Source organism: Tiliqua scincoides, chromosome 5 (genome assembly GCF_035046505.1).
Source record: "Tiliqua scincoides isolate rTilSci1 chromosome 5, rTilSci1.hap2, whole genome shotgun sequence".
NCBI classification, from domain to species: domain Eukaryota; kingdom Metazoa; phylum Chordata; class Lepidosauria; order Squamata; family Scincidae; genus Tiliqua; species Tiliqua scincoides.
This window is the reverse complement of record NC_089825.1, coordinates 142641243-142664371: the sequence shown is the minus strand read 5'-3', so window position 1 is coordinate 142664371 and position 23129 is coordinate 142641243. Positions and strand designations below refer to the sequence as shown.

Sequence of the window (23129 nt, the reverse complement as noted above, 5' to 3'; positions counted from 1 at the left end):
CATTGTCCAAACTGACCAACAATGAGACCTACACATCTGCCACTCTGCTTGAGATTAGTATTTGTATGCATAGAAACCACCAGAAAACACTGATCAGACTGTTGATTGCTTAAGACGTCCTAGATTATTTTCCAACTATGAAGAAGACACAACTTGTCCGTAGGATTACATAGAGACTGGGGGTGGGAGGTGTGTGATGAACTGGGAACATTAGTTAGTGCTGCAGATGTTTGTGTCTTACCAGCTGCTCTCTGGTATTTAGGTTAGGTCTCAGTACAATAATATAGCACTTGGGGAGAAAAATGCATCCTAGTAGCCCAGCACTGGAAGCCAAGATGGAGAAGATCTCCACAGCCACCATATATTTCCCCCTGGTGCTCAGATATGCTGGGACAAAGGACACCCAAACACTGCAAAAGACCAGCATGCTGAAGGTGATCAGCTTGGCCTCATTAAACGGATTAGGCAATGCCCTGGCTAAGAAAGCCACAGTGAAGCTGATGATGGCCAGAAGCCCCAGGTAGCTCAGGACTAGATAGAACATGAGGTCTGAGCCTTCGTTGCACTGCACTGTGATCTGACAGATCTGGGAGTGCATGTCTAATTCTGGGAATGGTGGGGACATTGCAAGCCACACAGCACAGAGGACAGCTTGAATAAGACTACAGGGAACAATGACTGACACTGCCAGCCTCTTCCCTACCCACTTCCTCATCCTGTTTCCTGGCTTGGTGGCCATGAAGGCCACAATGACAGTGACAGTTTTGGCCAACACACAAGAAATGGCAGTGGAGAAAATGATGCCAAACAGTGTTTGACGGAGAAGGCAGGTCACTGTCCCAGGCCTCCCAATGAAGAGAAAGGGGCAGAGAAAGCCAAGCAGCAGAGAAGCGAGCAAGGCATAGGTGATGCCCCAGTTGTTGGCCTTGACAATGGGAGTATTTTGGTGCTTTATGAAGGTCCACTTCACCAAAACTGTGACCAGAGAAAGGAAAAGAGCAAAAAAAGCCAAAGTAATTCCCAAGGGCTCTTCATAGGAGAGGAAGGTGATATGTTTGGGGATACACCGATCCTGGTTCTTGTTTGGATGCTGATCCTCAGGGCACAGATGACAATCCTCTGCATCTGAAAAAAAAAGCCAAAAGTTTTATATTTTAACAAGGGGCATCTGTCCTCACAGGTTAGATGACTACGACCTGCCCTAACTGTGACATGAAATATGGAACATAGAAGAGAATTCTAGCAGAGCTTTTTTATTCCCATAGATGAGAATTTTTCAAAAATTAACAGAAAAGAATTCCTGAAGTGCATGTATTTCAGTAACTATCGGAAATGATCAGCGATTTCGACTAAATTATCATTAAAATATTATAGACATGTGTGAAACTATCTTTCCAAAGTTTGAAGGAGTTCTTCCCTGTCCCCCAATATTTGATCGGATTCAGCAACAGAAACCCAATAGACATATCTGGTAGAACTGAAATTCTAACATAATGTGGTATTCAAAGTAATATGTGAGCAATAATAATAATAATAATAATAATAATAATAATAATAATAATAATAATAATAATGATGATGATGATGATGATGATGATGATGTCACTTGTGCCAGCCCATTGATGTCGGGAAATTGCCGTGAAGCACTTTTGTGCAAGGAGGCTGGCACATAGGTGTGCACCGACCTCTGAAGGCCAATGAAAACCCCGTTTGGCCAGCCCAAGAGGGAAGCCTGTGCCAGCCAAATCAGGCTGGTAAAGTGGTCAGGGGCCATGGAGAAGACAGGGTGGAGGCATTTTAGGGCAGGGGAAGGGTGGGTGGTGGCTGGGCTCGTGGGTGGGGGGTCTGGTGAGTGAGAGGTTGGGGCCAGGATCCAGCACTTATGTCGGATCCTATCCCTGGTTCCAGGCAGCCCAGAGCACCTCCAGACTGCTTGGATCTGTGCCATCTCTTGAGGTGGCACAGATCTGAGTAGCCCCATTGGGGCTGCTGTGGCTTTACCTGAGGCAAGGGGAAGCAATTTCCCTTTCCCCGGGCTGAGTCACTATTGGCTCCAACCCTGCTCTGGATGTGGAGCAGGCCTGCTGCCTGCTCCAGGGCAATTTAGAATGGGATGTAAAATACATATGCGAACCAATTGTTCAAATAAATCAATTGATAACCAAACAGCAAATCTTCTCTTTATAGCTCTGCGTTCTTTTGCTTACCTCTCTGGATTGAAATCCTCCCTTCAGAGCACTGAACGCAATCATAGCAGCAAATCTGCGCTCCCTGGCGGACAATCCTGCTGTGGGCAGGATGGCAACTCTCAACACACACAGACTGGGGAAGTGCCTAATGAGAAGCAAAAGGAAGAAGAAATGAGGCACCATCAGTGCGCATGACTTTGACAGGGTGCACCACAACAGTGCTGACAGGCTTACGATTCTTCATAGAAATGAGCATCACTTTCAGCTTGATCATTAAACCATAATGGACACCTCCTGTCCTGTTCTGCTTGGACTTGGACTGAACTGCCACACTGAACTAATGCTGGTTCACAGACACAGATCAAGAACCCTTTTCAATATATTGATAAGCACGCAGGCTGATACGGGCAGTTGTATGAGTTGCAGAAGTTGCCTTGCTTAAACCAGTCAAAGACCAGTATCCCTAGTCTCACTGAGTAATGGGTGAAAAGTCTTCTTCAAGGAGTGGTGGACTTGAGGTGGGTGGTGCAGCCCTAACCTGCCTTGACTCCTTCAGGAATTCTCAGTGATAGGTTGGGATAGTCAGCAGACCATCTGGAGCTTGGAGACAGGATGGAAATGCCTAAATGAAAAGTGGGAATATGTGGAGAGAGACTGAGGGTCCAGTCCTGTCCAACTTTCCAGTACTGGTGCAGCTGCAATGCAGCCCTTAGGCAAGGGAATAAAGGAACCTTGTGGAGGCCCCCATAACTAATCTCCCTCCACAGGATGCAACCCATTGGCACAGCTACTGCCAGGGTTGGAAAGCTAGATGGGATTTGGACCAAAAATAGGCAGCATAGTTAAGTCTGACTATAGCTCACACATTTATTATTTGACACTAATTTGGCCTGTTGTATGCCAACACATGTCTTGAGTCTTATGAATGTATATGAGCAATAATAGACGTGCAGTGCAATCCTAATTTGTGCTGGAAACAGGCAGGCCTGCAGGCCTGTGCTGTATCCAGCACAAGTTTCAGGCACTTAGTGTCTCAGCATGGGGCAAGAGGAATTCCTTACCCTGGGGAGAGCCACTGCAGCACCAATGGGGCTACTTGGATCTGCGCCACCTCCGGAGGTAGTGCAAATCCAAGCAGCCTGGCACTCCCCCAGGCTGCCTGGGAATGGGGTTAGGATCCTGCTTAACAGCTGGATCCCGGCCCCGCCTCCTGACCTTGCCCGCCTGCCCCCAGGACTGCCTGCTGCCTGCCCTGAAATGCCTCCTCCCTGCCCTCCCCACGCCCCTCTGACTCCTGTGACAGTCAAAGTTGGCCCGAGCAAACTCACCATCCCCGGGGCCCGCAGTGGCGCAGATAGGCTGGCGCTGACCTAACTGCTTCCAGGGTGATGTAAAAGTGCTTTCTGTCACTTTTGCAACACTCCTGGGCCAGCACAAGGGACTTGCGCTGGCCTAACTACTAGTTAGGATTGCGCCCTTATAGTCTTCTGAGTATTTTACATAGTACCCCTGAGTAACAGTCCCCACCTGATGAAACTTCTGGTTCCACACAATGGCACTTCTGGTCATGGTGAATTCTTTCCCCGCAGGAGCCTGGGCATCCATCCGTCCAACATGGGCTTTGTGGAAAGATCTGTTGTGGAAGGTGATGGTGTTGATGATATCATATCTGGCGGGAAATTTCCCATCTCCGTCCAAAACTATTTCTTCCCCAGCACTATAGTTGAAGCGGAGGTTTCTCAGAAAGGAGTGAAGCTGGTTGGGAGGAGGGAAAGCAATCATGAAGCGGGGGCAAGTGGTGATGGATCAGCTGGTGCAACTTTCTTGTAATTTGCCAAATTAATCATTTTGATGCACGGCATCTCTTCAGACCGACACTATCAATGGTTCTCACATCTACGTGTCTGTTTCATACCAGAGATATGGTCAGGTTTCACTTCACCCAGTTTGGAAGGAGAAAAGGAGAAGTGGAGAATAAGAACAACCATCACTATTTTCTAAACATGTTCAGAAAATTGAGGTTTCTTTTTTTTTAACTATGATAGTTATACCCAAGGAACAGTATTGTCATCCTCGCTCCCAGTACGGTGAACAACAAAATACACATTTCTAATGGATTTTCACCTCAGACTGCACACCTGATCCTCCCTTTACTTTTGAATGGCTGCTTGTTGGAGGCTTCTGGGCTGTCTGAATGACACGGGTCTTCAGTCCACCCTCCCTACACTCTCTTTCTCCGCTGAGAAGGCTGAAGGAGGCTCTTTGGGGGTGGAGAATGCTGTGCCTTTCCTTTCCCTTTCAGGTTGAACACTTAAAACTTGGGGAAAACCAGGTTTTATACAGGATTTTATATATAACTAGGACTTTATATATAAATGATGCCCTGCAACCATTCAGGGGATTCCATCTGGAGCTTGCTAAAACAATAAGCAACAGCATCAGAACCAGGATGTCAAATCCATCCAGCGGGAAGCATTTGTCCAACCAGAGTTTAGTTGCAGTCAAGACAAGAGTCAGCCGTCCTACCTGCCATTGCTGAACCTGGCTCCATGTGCCTGTGTCCCTCTTTGCTTTGTGCCCAGACCTCAAAGAATACAAAGCATGGAATGCATGCCCCAGAGCATAAGCAGCATTATAGAGACTGTAGCTGTGACCAGGCATTTCCATTTCAAACAAAGATGAAGGGAGGCTGCTCAGCTTTTCCTCCCCTGTGCAATGTCTTTGACCTTCAAAGTAGATGTTCTCCCCAGGGAAGGTCCATCGAAATGCAAAAGCCCAGAAAAGACAGATAACAAACAATTTAGACTGATAGGGATTCATTGTCTTCAGGAAAACTTCATAGTGACTCATGTGAATTGTATGGAGTGCAAAGGACAAGGTGCCATTCAAAGACCGGGGCGTGAAGGCAGATGGTATCTTAACAGTTGCAAAATCCCACTGAGCTGTGATGATCCAAACCCTCTCCAGCAGATTCTCCCGGACAACTTCATTGAAATGCAGGAGCATTCGTAACCCCTCCATGGACCGTGAATCACCATGAACGAGGATCACTTTGCTTTGGGTGGATGAGAGAGCAGATTCCACTCTTAGCAGTTTATAAAACTGTGATTCGGGTGACCAGTAGAACTTCAGTGTTGGAAGAATTTCCTGAAAAGCAAAACAAATGCTTCGTTGGAGCAACCTGGGCGCCAGGGTTCTCAGGAAGGTTTCTCCAGTCTCATCATTGGAAACAATCAGTCCAATCCAGGTCCATCCAAAATGTTTCAGGAGACCAACTATTCCAGTGCATGGAACCTCTTCATTTGGAAATATCTGGCAGAGAAAAGGGAAATGAGTTTTATCACTCCCTGCAGGGTCAGAGAAGCCCTAACTGAGCAAAGAAGGAAGAGAATTATATTGTTAAGAGCAGATTTCCTGAGTTTTAATCACTTCTTCCAAACGTCTGGCCAGATAGAGTGAAGTTCTTGTATCATATACTCCAGGCTGTACTTCAGAAGCAGAACACTTTTTGATACTGAAATCAGGGCAGGATCAGCTTATAAATGTTACCTGCAGATGCAGGTCTTATCGTGCAATCCTAAGCATGTATCCTCAGAAACAAGTCCCATCATGGGCAATATGGCTTACTCTCAGGCAAACTTGTGTAGGATTGCTATTGTTCATAGAATTAGGGCGCAATCCAAGGTCAGGCTTTGGCAGGCACAAGTTCCCTGGACTGGCCCAGGAGTGTCAGGTAAAGTACGTTTGCATCTACTTTGGAGGAAGCTGGGCCAGCGCAAGGACACATACCGGCCCATGGCGCAGGGGTTGGAGAAGATGGCGGGGGAGTGGACAGGGGCATTTCTGGTTGGGGCAGGGTGGGCCAGTGGGCAGACTGGGCCTGGGAGGGGGTTCGGACCAGCCTCAACACCTTAGGCCAGATTAAAAAACCCCTCCCAGCCAGCTCAGATTTCTCAGGCAGAGATCAGAATAGCCCCGTAAAGGGTGGCTGGTGCATGGCATGGGGTAAGGGGATAGATATTCACTTTCTCCGAGTTGCACCAGAGCCACCTCCTCACCTGCCTGGATACAGCACAGGCCAGTTGGCCTGCCTGCTCCAGCACAGGTTAGGACTGGGCTGCCTGGACTTTGTGATATGGTTCTCAGGAAAGGATTACCAATGATCTAATTCAGTTATCTGCAAATGCAAGTCTCAGAACCTCAGTTACGTTTTTTGCCCCCAGAGAAGCAGTTTGTACAGTTGAGATTTAGGAGCAGAGCAGCAGGAAGGGGGTGGGAGTGCTTGTTAAAACCCTTTCCATGAATGTTGCTGCCATTGCTACTGTGCACACTGCTGCTGTGGTTTTTCTGTCTTTCACGGCTCATTTATAACAGAGATGGAGATATGCAAGAGGAAAATACCTGCTTTGCAAGTGCCTTCCAACCCCAGTGGAATCCTCCCTTTAAACTGACTGCCCAATCCTAAGCATGCAGAGCACCAGTGCAGCAGCTGGTGCTGGGTGTTGCAAACCTAGTGCCACAAACATTCTCTTACCTCCAGCCCGCTCAAACCCAGCACTGGGTACAGTGTGGGCTGCGTGTCCTGAAGCTATGGATGATCGCACGTACCTGTGGAATCTTGTAGATACTTAAGATGTGAGGCATCTGGTTGGCATTATGAGATGTCAGCCCTCCAATGATGGCCATTAGCTTCTGTTTCCTTCCACAGTGGTAATTAAGGGGATTTCTCTGCCCTGTGAAAAGGAGATCCATGGTACCCAAACAGGTTCCCATTGCATTGGAAGAACTTTCTAGGACCTTATATCCCAGAGTCTGGTTGGGTAAGAGGCTGGCATTCTGGTTGATCTCATTCATTGCAAACACAAAGGCAAGTACCTGGTGGTAGTATTTCGGCATCAAGCTGCAATGACAGTTTCACCTGATTGATAAAATAGGTCTTTTTCATAATATAATTAGAGTCTTTTGCAGACATTCCAGACACAGACAGTGGATCAACAGGATTATAAAAATATTAATGAATAAAATAAATGCACAAAGGGTCAAGACACTCCCCTTCCTTCTTCTTGCAACTGCAGCAGAAACCCCCAAGCAGGGCCAGCCCATTCATGAGGTCAGCTTAAATGGTCACATAAGGCAGCCCATTGGTGGGGGGCACCCAGCTCTGTCCACCTATTTGCCTCCATTGCTACTTGGGACCTTTTCCCACTTTCCTCACTTTTTAAAAATGGTCGCCCAGTATCCATGGATTTGTGATATTCACAGTGGGTCCAGAATGTGGACCCATGGGGGGGGGGTGAATGCTTATATTTGTCTATATTCAGGATATAGTATTTTAAATCAGTATTATCATTTGGCCTGATGTACAATTTCAAATAATAAAACTTACAACGTTTTGAAAATGAAATGGGGAGTTTCATTAAAGGAAAGCTCATCTAATTCCTTATTGAAGAATGAGGCAAATTCACCAATGATGATCCCTTCTGCAGAGCCTTGTGCTTCCCCTTGAATTTTAGGCAACACACCCCACCTGGGGTTGCAATTATTGCCCCAAACATGAGGCAGCTGCAGCAGAGGCATCCATATGAGTCTGAGGGCAACTTGGCCCCTGTTCAAGATGACACCCTTCATTGAGACTCAAACACCCAGCTGGTGGACGGCCACAGCCTTCAACCATCAGAGTTACCAGAACCATCAAATCACTCTGCAGGGCAGACCCTCTTCTGAAAGGAGTTGTGACGAACGTTGAGCATCTCATCCTGGATTCAGCTGTTGTTCTCTAGCCAAGGAGTCTTGAATTAGCCGTGGGGCTTCCCACCTATTGATAACAGTGATTAGAAAAATTACAGGGCAGAGATTCCTCCTTACCAATAATTGCAGACTTCTGCAAAGAGAAAGAAAACACGTCTGCTTAATCCACCTGACCACTGCATGCAGAAGCAAGAAATGACGCAATGCATGTTGAGGACAACATTTTTTACAGAAGTCCACTGGTATGTGAAGTGCAATTTTCTTTCTAAGGCAGGGGTGTCCAAACCCCGGCCCTGGGACCACTTGTGGCCCTTGAGGACTCCCAATCCAGCCCCCAGGAAGCCCCCAGTCTCCAATGAGCCTCTGGCCCTCCGGAGACTTGCTGAAGCCCATGCTGGCCTGATGCAACTGCTCTCAGCGTGATGGCAACTCTTCGACCTCTTCGTGAGAGCTGTGTGATGAGGGCTCCCTCCACTGCTTGCTGTTTCACATCTGTGATGCGGCAGTGGCAGCAAAGGAAAGGCTGGTCTTGCTTTGCACAAGGTTTTTTATAGGCCTTGAGCTATCATGAGACCTTCATTCATTCATATGAGTTCAGTCTCTAAGTGTTGGCAACCTTCAGTCTCAAAAGACTATGGTATCGCGCTCTGAATGGTGGTTCTGGAACAGCATCTAGTGTGGCTGAAAAGGCTGATTCAGGAGTGACAATCCCTTCCACACCGGGAGCAAGTGCAGTCTGTCCCTGATATGTCTGCCTGGCTATGGGCCTTCCTTCTTTGCCTCTTAGCCTCAGACTGTTGGCCAAGTGTCTCTTCAAACTGGGAAAGGCCATGCTGCACAGCCTGCCTCCAAGCGGGCCGCTCAGAGGCCAGGGTTTCCCACTTGTTGAGGTCCACTCCTAAGGCCTTCAGATCCCTCTTGCAGATGTCCTTGTATCGCAACTGTGGTCTACCTGTAGGGCGCTTTCCTTGCACGAGTTCTCCATAGAGGAGATCCTTTGGGATCCGCCCATCATCCATTCTCACGACATGACCGAGCCAACGCAGACGTCTCAGCAGTGCATTCATGCTAGGGATTCCAGCACGTTCCAGGACTGTGTTGTTAGGAACTTTGTCCTGCCAGGTGATGCCGAGAATGCACCAGAGGCAGCGCATGTGGAAAGCATTCAGTTTCCTCTCCTGTTGTGAGTGGAGAGTCCATGACTCGCTACAGTACAGAAGTGTACTCAGGATGCAAGCTCTGTAGACCTGGATCTTGGTATGTTCTGTCAGCTTCTTGTTGGACCAGACTCTCTTTGTGAGTCTGGAAAACGTGGTAGCTGCTTTACCGACGCATTTGTTTAGCTCGGTATCGAGAGAAAGAGTGTCGGACATCGTTGAGCCAAGGTACACAAAGTCATGGACAACCTCCAGTTCATGCACAGAGATTGTAATGCAGGGAGTTGAGTCCACATCCTGAACCATGACCTGTGTTTTCTTTAGGCTGATCGTCAGTCCAAAATCTTGGCAGGCCTTGCTAAAACGATCCATGAGCTGCTGGAGATCTTTGGCAGAGTGGGCAGTGACAGCTGCATCATCGGCAAAGAGGAAGTCACACAGACATTTCAGCTGGACTTTGGACTTTGCTCTCAGTCTGGAGAGGTTGAAGAGCTTTCCGTCTGATCTGGTCCGGAGATAGATGCCTTCTGTTGCAGTTCCAAAGGCATGCTTCAGCAGGACAGCGAAGAAAATCCCAAACAAGGTTGGTGCAAGAACACAGCCCTGCTTCACGCCACTTCAGATGTCAAAGGGGTCTGATGTGGAGCCATCAAAGACAACAGTGCCCTTCATGTCCTTGTGGAAGGATCTGATGTTGCTGAGGAGCCTGAGAGGACAACTTGGGAAGAAGATCTTGGGGAGAAGATCACCAAGATCAAAGCACTGGCACCAGCTTGACCTGATTCTCTCCAGATGCTCCAGCCTTCCCAGCATCAAGATCACATGCAGTTATCATGGTGCTGCCTGTGACACTGACCACTCCCTGGTGTGCAGCAGAGTGAAACTGCAAGCAAAGCGACTGTATCACATGAAAAAGGAAGGAAGACCTCGCATTGATGCCAGCAAGATCCGAGATCAGAGAAAAGTGGAGGGATTTGCACAAGCACTTGAGGAATCTCTTCCAGGCCCAGCCGATGCAAACGCATCCAACAGATGGGAACATTTCAAGAATACTGTTTAAAACACCACCTTGTCCATATTCGGCAAGAGGACCAACATGACGGCAGACTGATTTGAAGCCCATTCTGAGGAGTTGACACCAGTCATTGAGGAAAAGAGGAGAGCTCAAGCAGCATACAAGGCCTGTCCCAGTGAGCGCAACCTGCAGGTCCTCCGAGCTGCTCGCAGCAAAAACAGACAACACTCCAGCTTATACTTCAAAAGAGCTTCTTTCCTTTTGCACAACCTGGAATATTATTCTTAAACACGGCATCCCTTATAACTCTACAGGACAAGCTATTGTAGAGCACGCCCACCGATCTATTAAAGCCCTCTTATTTAAACAATTAAAAATGGGGGATATAAGACATGGTTTATTTGGGCCAATACATATTCAGGAAACACTCTATACTTTATTATATACTTTAAATTTTTTAACATTAAATGCAGAAGGGTTTACTCCTCACGAAAGACATGAAGGAGTCATGAAACCATTACCCTAACACATGGTTTATTATAGACAACTGCCAGACCCAGAATGGAAAGGCCCAACCCCATTGGCAACTTGGGGGCGAGGGTATGCTGCTGTGCTTACTCCCACAGGAACGCTTTGGGTACCAGCGCGGTGTGTGCGGCCAGCTAAGGATGTCATGGAATTGGGGCCTGGAGAATCCAATCCCCAACTTCCAGATGACGCTGGGACTACAGGAGCAACCAAGGAACAGATGGCCAATGAAAAGACCCCGACAGGAGGCTCATCCCATAACCTGGGGAGATCTGAAGGCACCGACATCGAAGGCCCAAAGGCAGCTGATGACATCCGGTGAACCAGAAACCCCTGAAAAACTGCTTCTAGCCATGATGGCTGAGGTTACAAAAAACTCGATGGTGTTAATGATGTGTTTTCTACTATTGTTAGTGATCCCGCTGGGGGCTGGTCAACAAGCACCCCATTAAAGGAGCATATAAAATATAATTTATGGGAGCGCCTCACTCAGATTGTTAACACTTCACATTTCTGTCTGTCCACTAAATTCGCTGCGGGGGATCAATTGGGGACATGCCTGATTTCTGCGTGCCATCAACCAAGCGATATAAATAATGATGCCTGGCTATTACAAAATCTTAGTAATACCAATTTAACAAGCCAGGCGTATGAAGGATACCTCCAATGGGGAGAATCAATTAAGGAATTGCCTCTGGATGCATTGTCCTTAAATACACCATATGTGGCAGTTTTCAGTGCTACCTGTGCCCGGTTTGTTAACTGTTCTAAACTCTGCTATCAACCCCCAGGCCCACAACTCAATTGCTCCAACTTTCAGAATGTCTCCTTTGTGTACAAACACACCATGTTGCCCAAGGGATGGTTTTTTGCATGTGGAAGCAGGACCTTTAACTTATTCCAGCCAACCTAACCAATGGCGCAGAGTGCTGCCTTTGTCATTTTGTAATAATGTTACCTCCTAAGCCAATTGCTCGAGCCAAACGCGCTCTAACACTCCACAATGATTGTGATTCAAACGTAAAATTGTTAAGTAAAGACGAGTATATTTCATTGGCAACCTCCCTAATAGAAATCCCAGCACTAGCGGTGGGCAACGCTAGACAATTAAGAAAATTAGCTTGTTATGCTGTAAAGGCCATTAATGCCACCTCTCAAGCAATAGCTTTATTAAATACGGAACAACATGAATTATGCGAGGCAATTCTGGACAATCGAGCAGCCATTGATTTCTTGTTATTTAAACATCATCATGGATGTTCAACATTTAAAAATATGTGTTGCTTTAATCTAACTGATAACAGCCGCATTATAGATGAACGACTTGAAGAGCTAAAAAATCTTCAAGAGCACATCTAAAAAAAGAGCACAAATACAACAAGATGTAGGCTTTAGCAGGTTTTGGGATTGGCTTACAGGATGGCTACTAAACTTTGCATGGCTTAGACAGACCTTTGGGTATGGGATCTTTGGAATAGCTATTCTAATCATAAGCTGTTGCTTTATTCAATGTATTCCCTAATTGTGTCAAACAATGCGCCTGCTGACCCCACAACACCGGTCTGTGACTCTTTTACTTAGCCGACAAGGCTTAGACTTGCTCCACAAGCGCCTACAAGGGTATTGCCCTCCCCATGAAAAATAAAACAAAAAAAGGGGAGATGAAGCAAATGTATAGGAAAAATACGGAACCTCACTCTTTGCTGACGTGGCAGTCCGGCTAGCACATTTGCCCCCCCCCCGCTCGAAGCACACTTTGAGCACGTCCTGATCATGCGCAAACAGCGTGACATTCAGTAAACAATCCTGATTCAGCACAATGGAAAAGAAAGCTTGCAATGTTTACATAACTGACCTTTGTACTGGGCAAAAGGAGAGGTTAATAAAAGAAGGAGGGCAGGCTCGGAAAAGTGGCTTTGCTTCCTTCCTGAACCCTGGAAATGTGACTCCGAGTCTTCATTGAAGATAACTTTTTTTTTTTTTCGTGGGAGGGGGGGTTGTTGACAGACATATTATACTGGTGTAGAAAGCGGGTGGAAAGGACCCATCCTTGACACATTGAGATTTTGAGGCTCTTGGTCAACTAAAACATCACATTTCAGACTGGGAAGGAATGAACCAATGTAACATGGATCTTAATGTCACAGGAAATACATAAAGTTTCCTATGACCCAAATTCGAGACCTCTTTTTCCCCTAGGATCCTGTGAGAACTTTTGTGGAATGAGCTCATCAAGACATGTTCGTTTGTGACCTGAGGGCCCGTGATCGCTCATCCCTGGTCCTAAATGGGTGCCATTTAACTATCCACTGCCATAAGTGAAATTCTGATGGCACAAATGTTGCACCACCTCAGCGTCCTGCATTACTGGATAGAAATCTCTTTATTGTCAGGTCAGATGTCAGTGTCAGGTGCGTGACAGAAGCATATCTAAGTCTCATCTCCTAAAGGGATCAACAGAGAACACATTTTACTGCATCTGGGAGGAAAATGAGTCAATTCACCCTCATTTATTATCTAATCTCACTGGTTTCAATCTGCTAAATGCAATACAAATATAATACAAGTTTATATTGCAAAAAATTGCAAGGCACAAACTTGAATGGGAGGAGAAGTATGAAAAGAAAACAGAAGGCCAGAAAGGTACCAAATTTATTTTTCCTTTCAATCTGCTCCCTGGTGTTCAGCTCAGATTTCAACAAAATAATGTAGAATTTGGAGAGAAAGATGAAACACAACAATCCAGCACAAGAGCCCAAGATGGAGACCTCAACGGCAACCTCGTATTTCCCCTTGGAGAACATGAAGGCTGAGCCTTTGTTGCACTGCACTATGATCTGACCTATCAGGGAGTGGTACAAGCAAGAACTGACAATCAATCAATCAATTAATCAATTAATTTAAAGATGCAGTTCATCATCCTCATAAACATTTATTATTTTTCTAGCAAACAGCTTAGGATAACTAAAGTAGATGATTGCACTTTGGAGGAGAAGGGAGGAAAGAGAAATTAGATTGACCCTGAAATGTCAGGTTGGTGAAAGTTGAAAAGAATCTCAGGACTATGTCCCAGAGGAACAGTTGAGAATAAAGAAGGAAGTCACACGAGTTTCTATAAAACAATGGACATATCTGAAGAGGTTCATGCACAATGCTACGGACGAAGGTACTCAAGCAATTCAGTCAGGTAACAAAATTCTTCTTCCTTACTAAGTTCTCCTTGGTGTTAAGCTGGGGCCACAACACAATAATGTAGAATTTGGGGAGAAAGATGAAACCCAAGAGTCCAGCACTAGAGACCAAGATGGAGAAGACCTCCACGGACACCATGTATTTCCCCTTGGTGCTCAGGTAGGCTGGCACAAAGGACACCCAAACACTGCAAAAGACTAACATGCTGAAGGTGATCAGCTTGGCCTCATTGAAAGTATCAGGCAGCCTTCTGGCTAAAAAAGCCACCCAAAAACTGACAAGGGCCAGAAATCCCAGGTAGCCCAGAACAATGGAGAACATGAAGGCTGAGCCTTCGTTGCACTGCACTATGATCTGACCTATCAGGGAGTGCGCGTCAAGCTCTGGGAAGGGGGGAGACACTGCCAGCCATGCTGCACAGAGGCCAGTTTGAATCAGACAACACACCACAATGACGGACATGGCCAATCTCTTCCCCAACCATTTTCTCATCCTGTTAGCTGGTCTGGTGGCCATGAAGGCCAGGACCACAGTGAGGGTTTTGGCCAACACTGAAGAAACTGCCCCAGTGAAAGTGATGGCAAACAAGGTCTGCCGGAGAATGCAGGATTCCTTTCTGGGTTGGCCAATGAACAGAAATGTGCAGAGGAAGCAACACAGCAGGGAGAACAGCAGGGCACAGGTGATGTTCCAGTTGTTGGCTTTGACAATGGGGGTGTTCCTGTGCTGAATGAAGCTCCACACGAGCACAAGTGTGATGGTGGAGAGCAGCAGAGCAGAAGAAGCTAGAACAATTCCCAAGGGCTCTTCATAGGACAAAAAAGTGATGGCTTTGGGAATACAGCGATCCTGGTTCCTGCTTGGATGCTGGTCCTCTGGGCAGTCACTGCAGTGATCTGCATCTAAAAGAAACATGCATGGATTCAACAGTTCAAAGTGTATTTGTGTCAACTCAGCCTGTCTGGCAACAGTGCAGTTCAATCATAGTATGAAGTCTGCTAATTAACACATTCAAAAGAAATCACTCACTCAAATGTTTCTTTGCATCCATTCATGTATGTAACACATCCAGGTATCCTTTGAATGTCAACCCTCAGTAAAACTGGCATCAGGCTTTACCCAAATGTCAGCTGTGCTGTGCCCAGGAAGTGTGTGCTGTCATGGGCGGCAAACAGCCAGCCAGCAAAGTTGCATATAGGCTGCCCGATCACCTGTAGGTCTCCTCCATTTTGCTGATGCACTTCCGGGGAGAGTCAGGGAGTATTCCGAGGCAAGGTTCAAGGATTAGAGCCTGGTGCATGTTGCTGCCTACAGGATCCACCTCCTATCTTCCCTGACCTGATCTCTCCTCATCCACAACATGCCCCACTTCTGACTTACCGGCATCTGCAGCAATGTGGTTACGGATCTGCAGCTACTTTGCAGCAGATGCTTGGTTTGGCCCAGTGGTGGCACCAGATTCACGCCATCACTGGGCCTTTTACAACAGGAGACACCTGTCCCACTGTCATAACAGTCCCATAGGACTGGGCCATATGTTCTGCTGAACCGTTGCTTTACTGACTGCATCAGTATGATGAATTGAGGATTGGGCCCTAAGGGTCCAATCCTAAAGGTTCCTAGCACCGGTACTGAGTTCCAGTGCTGGCACTGGGTGTTGTAAACATGTCGTAAAGGACATTTACGGCACCCTTGGAGTAGGTGGTGCTGGATGAAGAATGCTATGTGACTGCGTGGAGATAAGTGGGACCACTAGGCAGCGGTATGGCCTTTGAGTTTTGGGATGACATTCTGAGCAGGGGATTTGGGGAAGTGATGGGGTGGGAGGGGTGTGGGAGCGGCAGAGGCCTCCTCCGCCAGATCCTGTCCTCTGTGTCCAACCTAATAGCTTGACATGAAGGTTCTCACAGCTGTGCCAGCAAAATAGCTGGTGCAAACATGAGAAACCCCATCGCGGGACCCGAGACATTCCTCAAGGGAAGGGGACAAAGGTTCCTGGACACCACAGTTCCTCTGAGTGCTGGGAAAGAAAAGATTGGGCTGGAAGACCTTTGAGCAGCTCATTTCCACAAACTTCTGGAACACCCACTGGATGGAGCATCACCTTCTTCACTTACCCGTCTGGCTGGAAATCCTCCCTTCAGAGCACTGAGCACAGTCATAGCAACAGATCTGCTCCCCCTGGCGTGCCACCTTTGTCTGTCCAGGATGGCAGCTCTCAGTACATGACGATCGGGGCGGCATCTTCAAAAAACCCCAAAGGAGAAAGGGTTAGCATGGAAATCAACTGTTTTCTCATTGCTGTGATGTTTGGTTTGTTCTGCTCGAGAATACAGTTATGACACACATCTCATGAGCTCTTCTGACCTCTTATAGGTATCAATTTATTTCTATACAGGCGTGTGACGCTTAACAACGGTTCACTTAATGACCGATTGCATATATGACGGTGGTCAAAGCACAAAGAAGGTGCTCTTAAGGAGGCAATCACATCTCCCGTAGCCTGCAGCAGAGTGTCTGTCTGCACAACAGAGAGGCTCTTAATGCAAAGAAGAGGCCATCTGTCTCCAGTAGCCTGCGCAGCCAGCTAGTGTCTGGCAGGGGTTGTCTGTTTACACAACAAAAACAATAGATTGGACTGAATGTTCATTGAATGACCTAATCGCATAACAGGGATCAGGGGACGTGTCCCTGTCATTAAGTGGTGCACACCTGTATTTATATAAGGCCTTTCTCATCAGATATTACTCAAAATGGTTTACATATGAGGGATGTCCTAGTTAGTTCCAATGAGGGACTTTACAGTATTGTTCTATATATAGAGTCCTTCAGTCTCCAGATGTTTTCCTTTAGTTCCTTTACATACCACCTCTTCTCATCATCATAATCAGTTCAGCCTGAAAATTCATAGGAAGAGATGGACAAACAAGTGGACCAAACAGCATGGATAACATACATGCATACATAAGACCTTTATTGGCATAGATAATGGAAATACGAAACAACAACCAAACATTAAACATTCAGAACACACAATAAAATAAAGCACTCGTAATCATCCAATACCCCCTCCCTCCATTCACCATAATATAGCGGAAGACCCAGAATTCCGTCCTGCCAGAATCCCAGAACCAAAGTTGGCAACCTTGTCAAGAGAGTCAGTTTCCTCTATGGAAAGAAGAGTTTGTAATTTAAATGAATCCTCCCAGCCCTGCATTTTGTTCAGCAGTGGAGCCAGATAGATCTTACAAAGGGTATCATGGAGTGGGCAGTAAAAAAATATATGATGTAATGTCTCCACACAATTCCTGTCACAGGTACATCCTCTTTCTGAGTAGGGAATGCCACTAAACCTGCCCGCTAGCAGAGCTGATGGAAAGGCATTGCATTTCGCAAGGGAGAATGCTCTGCGAGCCTGTGGGCACTGCAGATGATAAAGGAAAGAAGCCGGCTTCCCAAAGCTGACTGGGATGTGCAGATGGAGAGGGGAGCAAATGGTGTTAGCTGCACAGAGTAGCTCTTGACGCTCAATATCGAGCAATCTTTCCTTGATAGTCCTGTAGGCTTCGCTTAAACCAATCATACCCAGGCTTGCTGTGTCTAGTCCTATCGATTTAAGCTTGGTGAGTAAATCCGCAACCTCCACAGGCAGTACTGGATCAGCCAAAAGCTGGTACATTAGCCCATATGGGGCAGCACTGAAGAGGATTGCAAGCCAAAATTTTACTGATCTCAACCAAGCCAATGTTTTGAGTCTAATAAAACCCACTTCAAGACACATAGCAGAGTATGGAACACATCTGGGAAAACCCAAGATCCTCCGCAGGAAGGATGCCTGTATGCTCTCAGTTGAATGATTCAAGGCCTTATGCCAGATTGGACAGCCATAAAGAACTTGCGAAAGTACCTTAGCCTTGAATACCTCTAAAGCAGCCGGGACATATCTGCTACCTTGGCTAAAAAAAAACCGGGAAATTGCAAGGGATGAGATTTTTGATGCATTTAGGACTGCATTACGGTGAGAAACCCACGAATGCTTATAGTGGAAATTAATGCCTAAATATAACATGTCAGCCACATTTGTAGGTGTTACTCTTGCATCACTGTTATGATAATCACAGAAGGCTGGCAGATCCACAGTAAATCCCAGTGAATGCCACAGGGCTTGCTTCAGAGTAAGTGCATCATGTACAGGAATATGCATTCCCAGGCACCTGCTGAAGAGTACTTCTGAGTTCTTCTACAACTATGGAACTAAAGCTCAGAAAATGCATTCAGATCCTTCCCACCTGATCAAACTTCTGTTTCCACACAATGACGCTTCCATTAATGGCAAACTCTTCTCCTTCAGGAGCCCAGGGGTCCATCTTTCCTACCCTGACTCTACGGAAAGAGCGATTGAGGAACGTGACTGTGTTGACGATATCAAAACCTGTGGCCAGTTCCCCATTTTCAAAGAATATTTCTTCTCCTGCGTTATTGTTGAAGCGAACGTTTCTCAGAAAGTGGTGAAGCTGATTGGAGGACAAGAAAAATAAAACACTGGGGTCAATTGTGGAGCAGGAGTTCTTTTGAGATCACTGGAATCTGCCACCTTGGTCTTCAGGCAATGCAGAGACTGTGACTATACATGCAGATGCATGGCTAGGTCATTGGACACACAGGGCCCATACATTTTTGACACCGCCCCCCCCCAAACGACAAAATTATTTTTAGTAGGAGTCATGACATGAAATGAGTAATTTTCAAGGCCAGAAAATAAAGGCATTGAACATTTCCCCACTAGCAGGGAGTGAAATTCTCTGCACGTAGTACTCTGTGATATCCTGCCCCTGCATGTGGAGGTACAATGTGGTCAACATGGTTAATAAACACAGATAGACCTGTAATCCACCATTAATGTTTGGAACCCACTTTTAAAGTCTATCTAAGGCAGTCACCAACAACACACAAAGTCCCTAATGTCCCACATTAACTTGCAACCCCTCTTCCTAGTCAACAACCTACAGGAATTCTGTGTGACCTGAAAGACCTTGTATGCAAGCAAAACCCACAAGAACATTTTTAATCTATGATTAATATAAAATTTACATAGTAAAGCTTTCTCAGAGTTATTCTCACCCCCTCCTCCTTTTCCCAGTCCCCATTTCCACCAGAATTCACAATTCATTTCATAACCCCCAATAGGAATCCTTCAGTCTATTGCTCCTCTACTCATCTCCTTTCTTCCAAGATAAGAAACTTTCCCTCCCCAGTGTTATCCCCACCCCCACATGTCCCCCTCTTTGGGATCCAGTCCCCACCAGCTTCTGGGGTCCACTTTAAGAGTGACTGACTTAAAAGTGACAAACTAACTTCAACTTAGTCAGTGACTAACACTACCCAAATATCCCACTAGTGACATGACTAGGGTTAGTGTCACCTCCATTAACTTTATTTATTTATTTATTTATTTATTTATTTATTTATTTATTTATTTTACTATACAACATTCCAGGTGACCCAACAAATCAGTCACCAACAAAAAACAAGTGGCAAACTTGATGACACACACAAAAGAATAGGAGTGCTAGTGTGAGTTCTGATCCATGGAAATTAAGAGCTGACTCAGACTAACACTTATGGGTTCCATGACGTTTTATCACACCTCATTTGCTCTTGGAACAATTTTGGTACAATCCTAACCAACTTTCCAGCACTGACCTAGCTGCAATGCAGCCCCAAGGTAAGGTAACAAACCTGCCCATATGTTGAAGAGGTCCCTTTGACTGCCTCCCCACTGCAGAATGCAGTGCGCGCCACATTGGCACAGCTAAGTTAGTGCTGGAAAGTTGGTTTGGATTGCACCCCAAGTCACATTGGTTAGTTTTGAGTTAAAGAAATCCACTTTTTGTTACATAAGGCAGTTGTGTTTTCCTTTCCTTGTTTTTTGGTTAGAATGTTTGACAGAAAACAGATAACACAGTTTGTTTCATTACATTTTGCATTAAGTTACCTATCAAAGGATATATATCCTGATGGCATGATTTAAAAACACGAAAGTATCCACAGTTTAGGCCACTCATAGTATCACCATCCCTGAGTGTGTCACATGGTACTGCCTGCCTCTCACGAGCTAAACCACTGTAGACATACTAATATTGTGACATTCCGTTCAGAGGCAATCAACATAGTGGCAGAACTGAGGGACAGCCTGTCACAACTGGGTTCCTCACTGTTAAGAATGACCTTAAAAACGGTTAATACATGGCTGAAGCTGCAGGCAATTAACAACCCAATCCTAGCCACACTTTCCTGGAAGTAAGCCCCATTGACTCTAATGGGACTTACTGCTGAGTTGACATGCAGAGGATTGGGCTGCCAGTCCCTTTCCAAATAGAAAGGACTTGGGCTTAGACAAACTGAAGTGAAAATATTGGCTCACTTCTCGCTCAGTCCAGTTGCATTGCAAGAGTGGATCCAAGTCCATCTGTGACCATACACAGTAGAGGCTTCCAGGAAAATCCTACCTGCCATGGCTGAACAGCCCAAACATCCCCTGTGCCTCCAGTTCCCTTTAATTGATGCTTGGATATTGAAGAGTACATGGAATGCAGAGCATGTACTACAGCATGAGCAGCATTGTAGATATTGTAGCTCTCACCGGACATTTTCATTTCAAATACGGAACTGGGGAGACTGCTCAGCTTCTCCTCCCCAGTGCAGTTCCCGGTGTTTGGTAGATAAAAGTTAAATGTGGGGAATGAACACAGAAATGCAGCTGACCAGAAATTATACAAGAAAGAAAACACAGACCGATATGGATTTATTGCCTTAAGGAAGTTTTCATATCTTGGCACATCCTTTGTGTGGAGTGTGAACGACAAGGTACCATTGAAGGATTTGGGTGTGAATAAAAGCGGGTTTAATACGGTTGCAAAATCCCACTGAGATGTCATGATCCAAACATTCTCTGTTGGATCTTGCTGTCCAGTTTCATAAAATTTTAGAAGCATTCGCAAACTTTCCATACATCGTGAATCTCCATGAACAACAGTCACGTTGCTTTTGGATGCAAAGAGAATAGATCCTATTCCTGGTAGATGGTGTAAAAAGGGTATGGTTTCATTCCCGAACATCTTTGTTTCCGGAATTTCCTTCGTAAAAGCCACACAAATGTTGTTCTGGAGAAGCCTGGGAATGAGAGTCCTCATAAATGTTCCTCCAGTGTCATTGTCTGAAATGAGGATGCCAATCCAGTTCCATTTGAAATGTCTAATCAGTCGAACAATCCCAGTGTACTGAGATCTTGCATTTGGGACCATCTGGTAGAGAGAAGGGAACTGAGTTCTGTCACTCAGTGCAGAGTCTAAGAAGTCATAATTGAGCTAAGGGGAAAGACAAGGAGCTTTTTAGGGCAGACAAACATCTGATGATTGCTAAATAAAAAGGTCCTCTCTCAAATGCCTGGCAGGTTATATAGTAGAGTTTTTTGTACTTGATCCTGTAAGAAAAATTTGGAAGTCTCAATTTTCTGGGGTGTAGTGTTTTGGGCAGGATGACCAAGAGGATTAGGATAATTCATTCAGGCTCCAATTTTGTCCACACTTTCCTGGGAGTAAGCTCCATTTACTATCATGGAACTTACTTCTGAGTAGACAGGCATAGAATTGGGCTCTCAGGACCCAATCCAACTTTCCAGCTTTATTTCAGCCATCATTGTGTTATGCACTGCATCCTGCAGTGTGGGGCATTCACGGAGGCCTCCTCGAGGGAAGGTAGTGGAGAAAATATTTTGCCCACATAGATTGGCTGCTAATTCTTCCCTCCTTAAAGTGGTTTTTTAAGAACTTAATCAGGTTTTGACATTTTCACACAACACTTGATTAACATTTGATTCCAACTCTGTGCTAAATGAACAGAGAAGAGTCTTCTGTCTTCTCTTGTTGTAGCCCAGATTGTCTGCTCTCCTAGCAATCCTAGTGGCTGTACCTCTCTCGAGATTAGGGAACACACATACCTGTGGGATCCTGTAAATATTTAAGATGTGAGGCATCAGCTTCGAATTTTGAGGAATGAGCCCCCCAATGATGACAATGAGCTTCTTTTCCTTGCTACAGATGTAATTAAGGGGATGTCCCCGTTTTGTGAAAAGGAGACGCATAGTTCCAGAACAGGATCCCCATGCATTGTAAAAGTTGTCAGTCAATGCAAAACCCAGTGTCTTGTTAGGGAAGAGGTTGGCAATTTTCTTGATTTCGATCCTGGCAAACATCATGGCGAAGAGATGCTGGAAGTACTTTGGAATTATGCTGCAATGAAATGATCATGTCATCTTGGGCTCTGGTTCATGCAGAGTATGGTGAATGGAATGCTTCATGCTTTTAGCATAGCCCTTCCCTATGCTTAAAATGAAAGTGACCTTGTTTGATTCCACATTCAGCTCTGCTATTATGAACTCTCTAGTCTTCACTATCCCCAGTTACAGGCAAGGAAGCCCTGGTAATATCTCATGATGGCCCAACAAGAAAAAGAGTTGAGAATTGCAATCATTTGGGCTAATTCCCTTCTGAACAAAATGTCAGAAAGGTTCTGGTCACCCTGCCTGTTGGTTGTTTCCATTCATTTGCCCATAGTTTATGGGTGGTTGAACAGGTTGGGTGACAAGTTTCTTCTCCTGGAACAAGCCAATGAGGTAAGTGTAGCCTCAGTTCCCCATTTCCGGAGAAGGGAAGGCTAGCTTGGGATGTTGTTCGTTTTGCTTCTGCCACGGAGGAGTACTTTGCTCATGCCTCGATACCCCACCAGGGTAGAAAGTGAAAAAAGATCCCCTTCTAGTGTTGGGATTGTTGCATTAAAAGCTGGTTTTATTTTCTTTGCCACTATCTGCTTTTCTACCTAGAAATCAATTCCAATGTGTTCAATGGAACTTACTTCAAGGTAAAGGTGTTTAACATTGCAGCCTTAGGGTCCAATCCTATGGGAACCTTCTGTTGATAGAACTAGTCTTCCATCACCGGAATCCATCTCCATCAGCACTTCAGAAGCAGTGACACTGCATGCAATGGGGCGACCTGTGTGAGTGGCTGGCAACAGCATGTCCGCACCACCAGAACCTTGAGCTCTCCCTCATAGCACACAGTGAGCGCCTCCATTTTTTCGAGTGGCAGGGGTTGGGACTGAACAGTAAGTCTCTCTAATCAAGTATCCAATTTCACCTGTTCTTATCAATTTTCTTCTACATTTTAATAAACTCTTCTGGTTTATAAGAAACCATCAACCTGTCTAGTTGAGAGCTCTTTGTTGCATCCTCACACTCTG

At 45.8% G+C, this 23129-nt stretch overlaps 1 protein-coding gene across 1 annotated transcript; it reads right to left on the bottom strand.

The window, feature by feature from the left end:
• Positions 1-214: 214 nt before the first annotated feature.
• Positions 215-6941, bottom strand: LOC136654022 (vomeronasal type-2 receptor 26-like). The gene is made up of 5 exons (XM_066630884.1): positions 6798-6941; positions 5148-5336; positions 3717-3944; positions 2208-2334; positions 215-1125 (listed from the first exon to the last, which is right to left on the bottom strand). Exons 1-5 carry the CDS (start codon positions 6939-6941, stop codon positions 215-217), a joined length of 1599 nt encoding a protein of 532 aa, XP_066486981.1.
• Positions 6942-23129: the final 16188 nt, after the last annotated feature.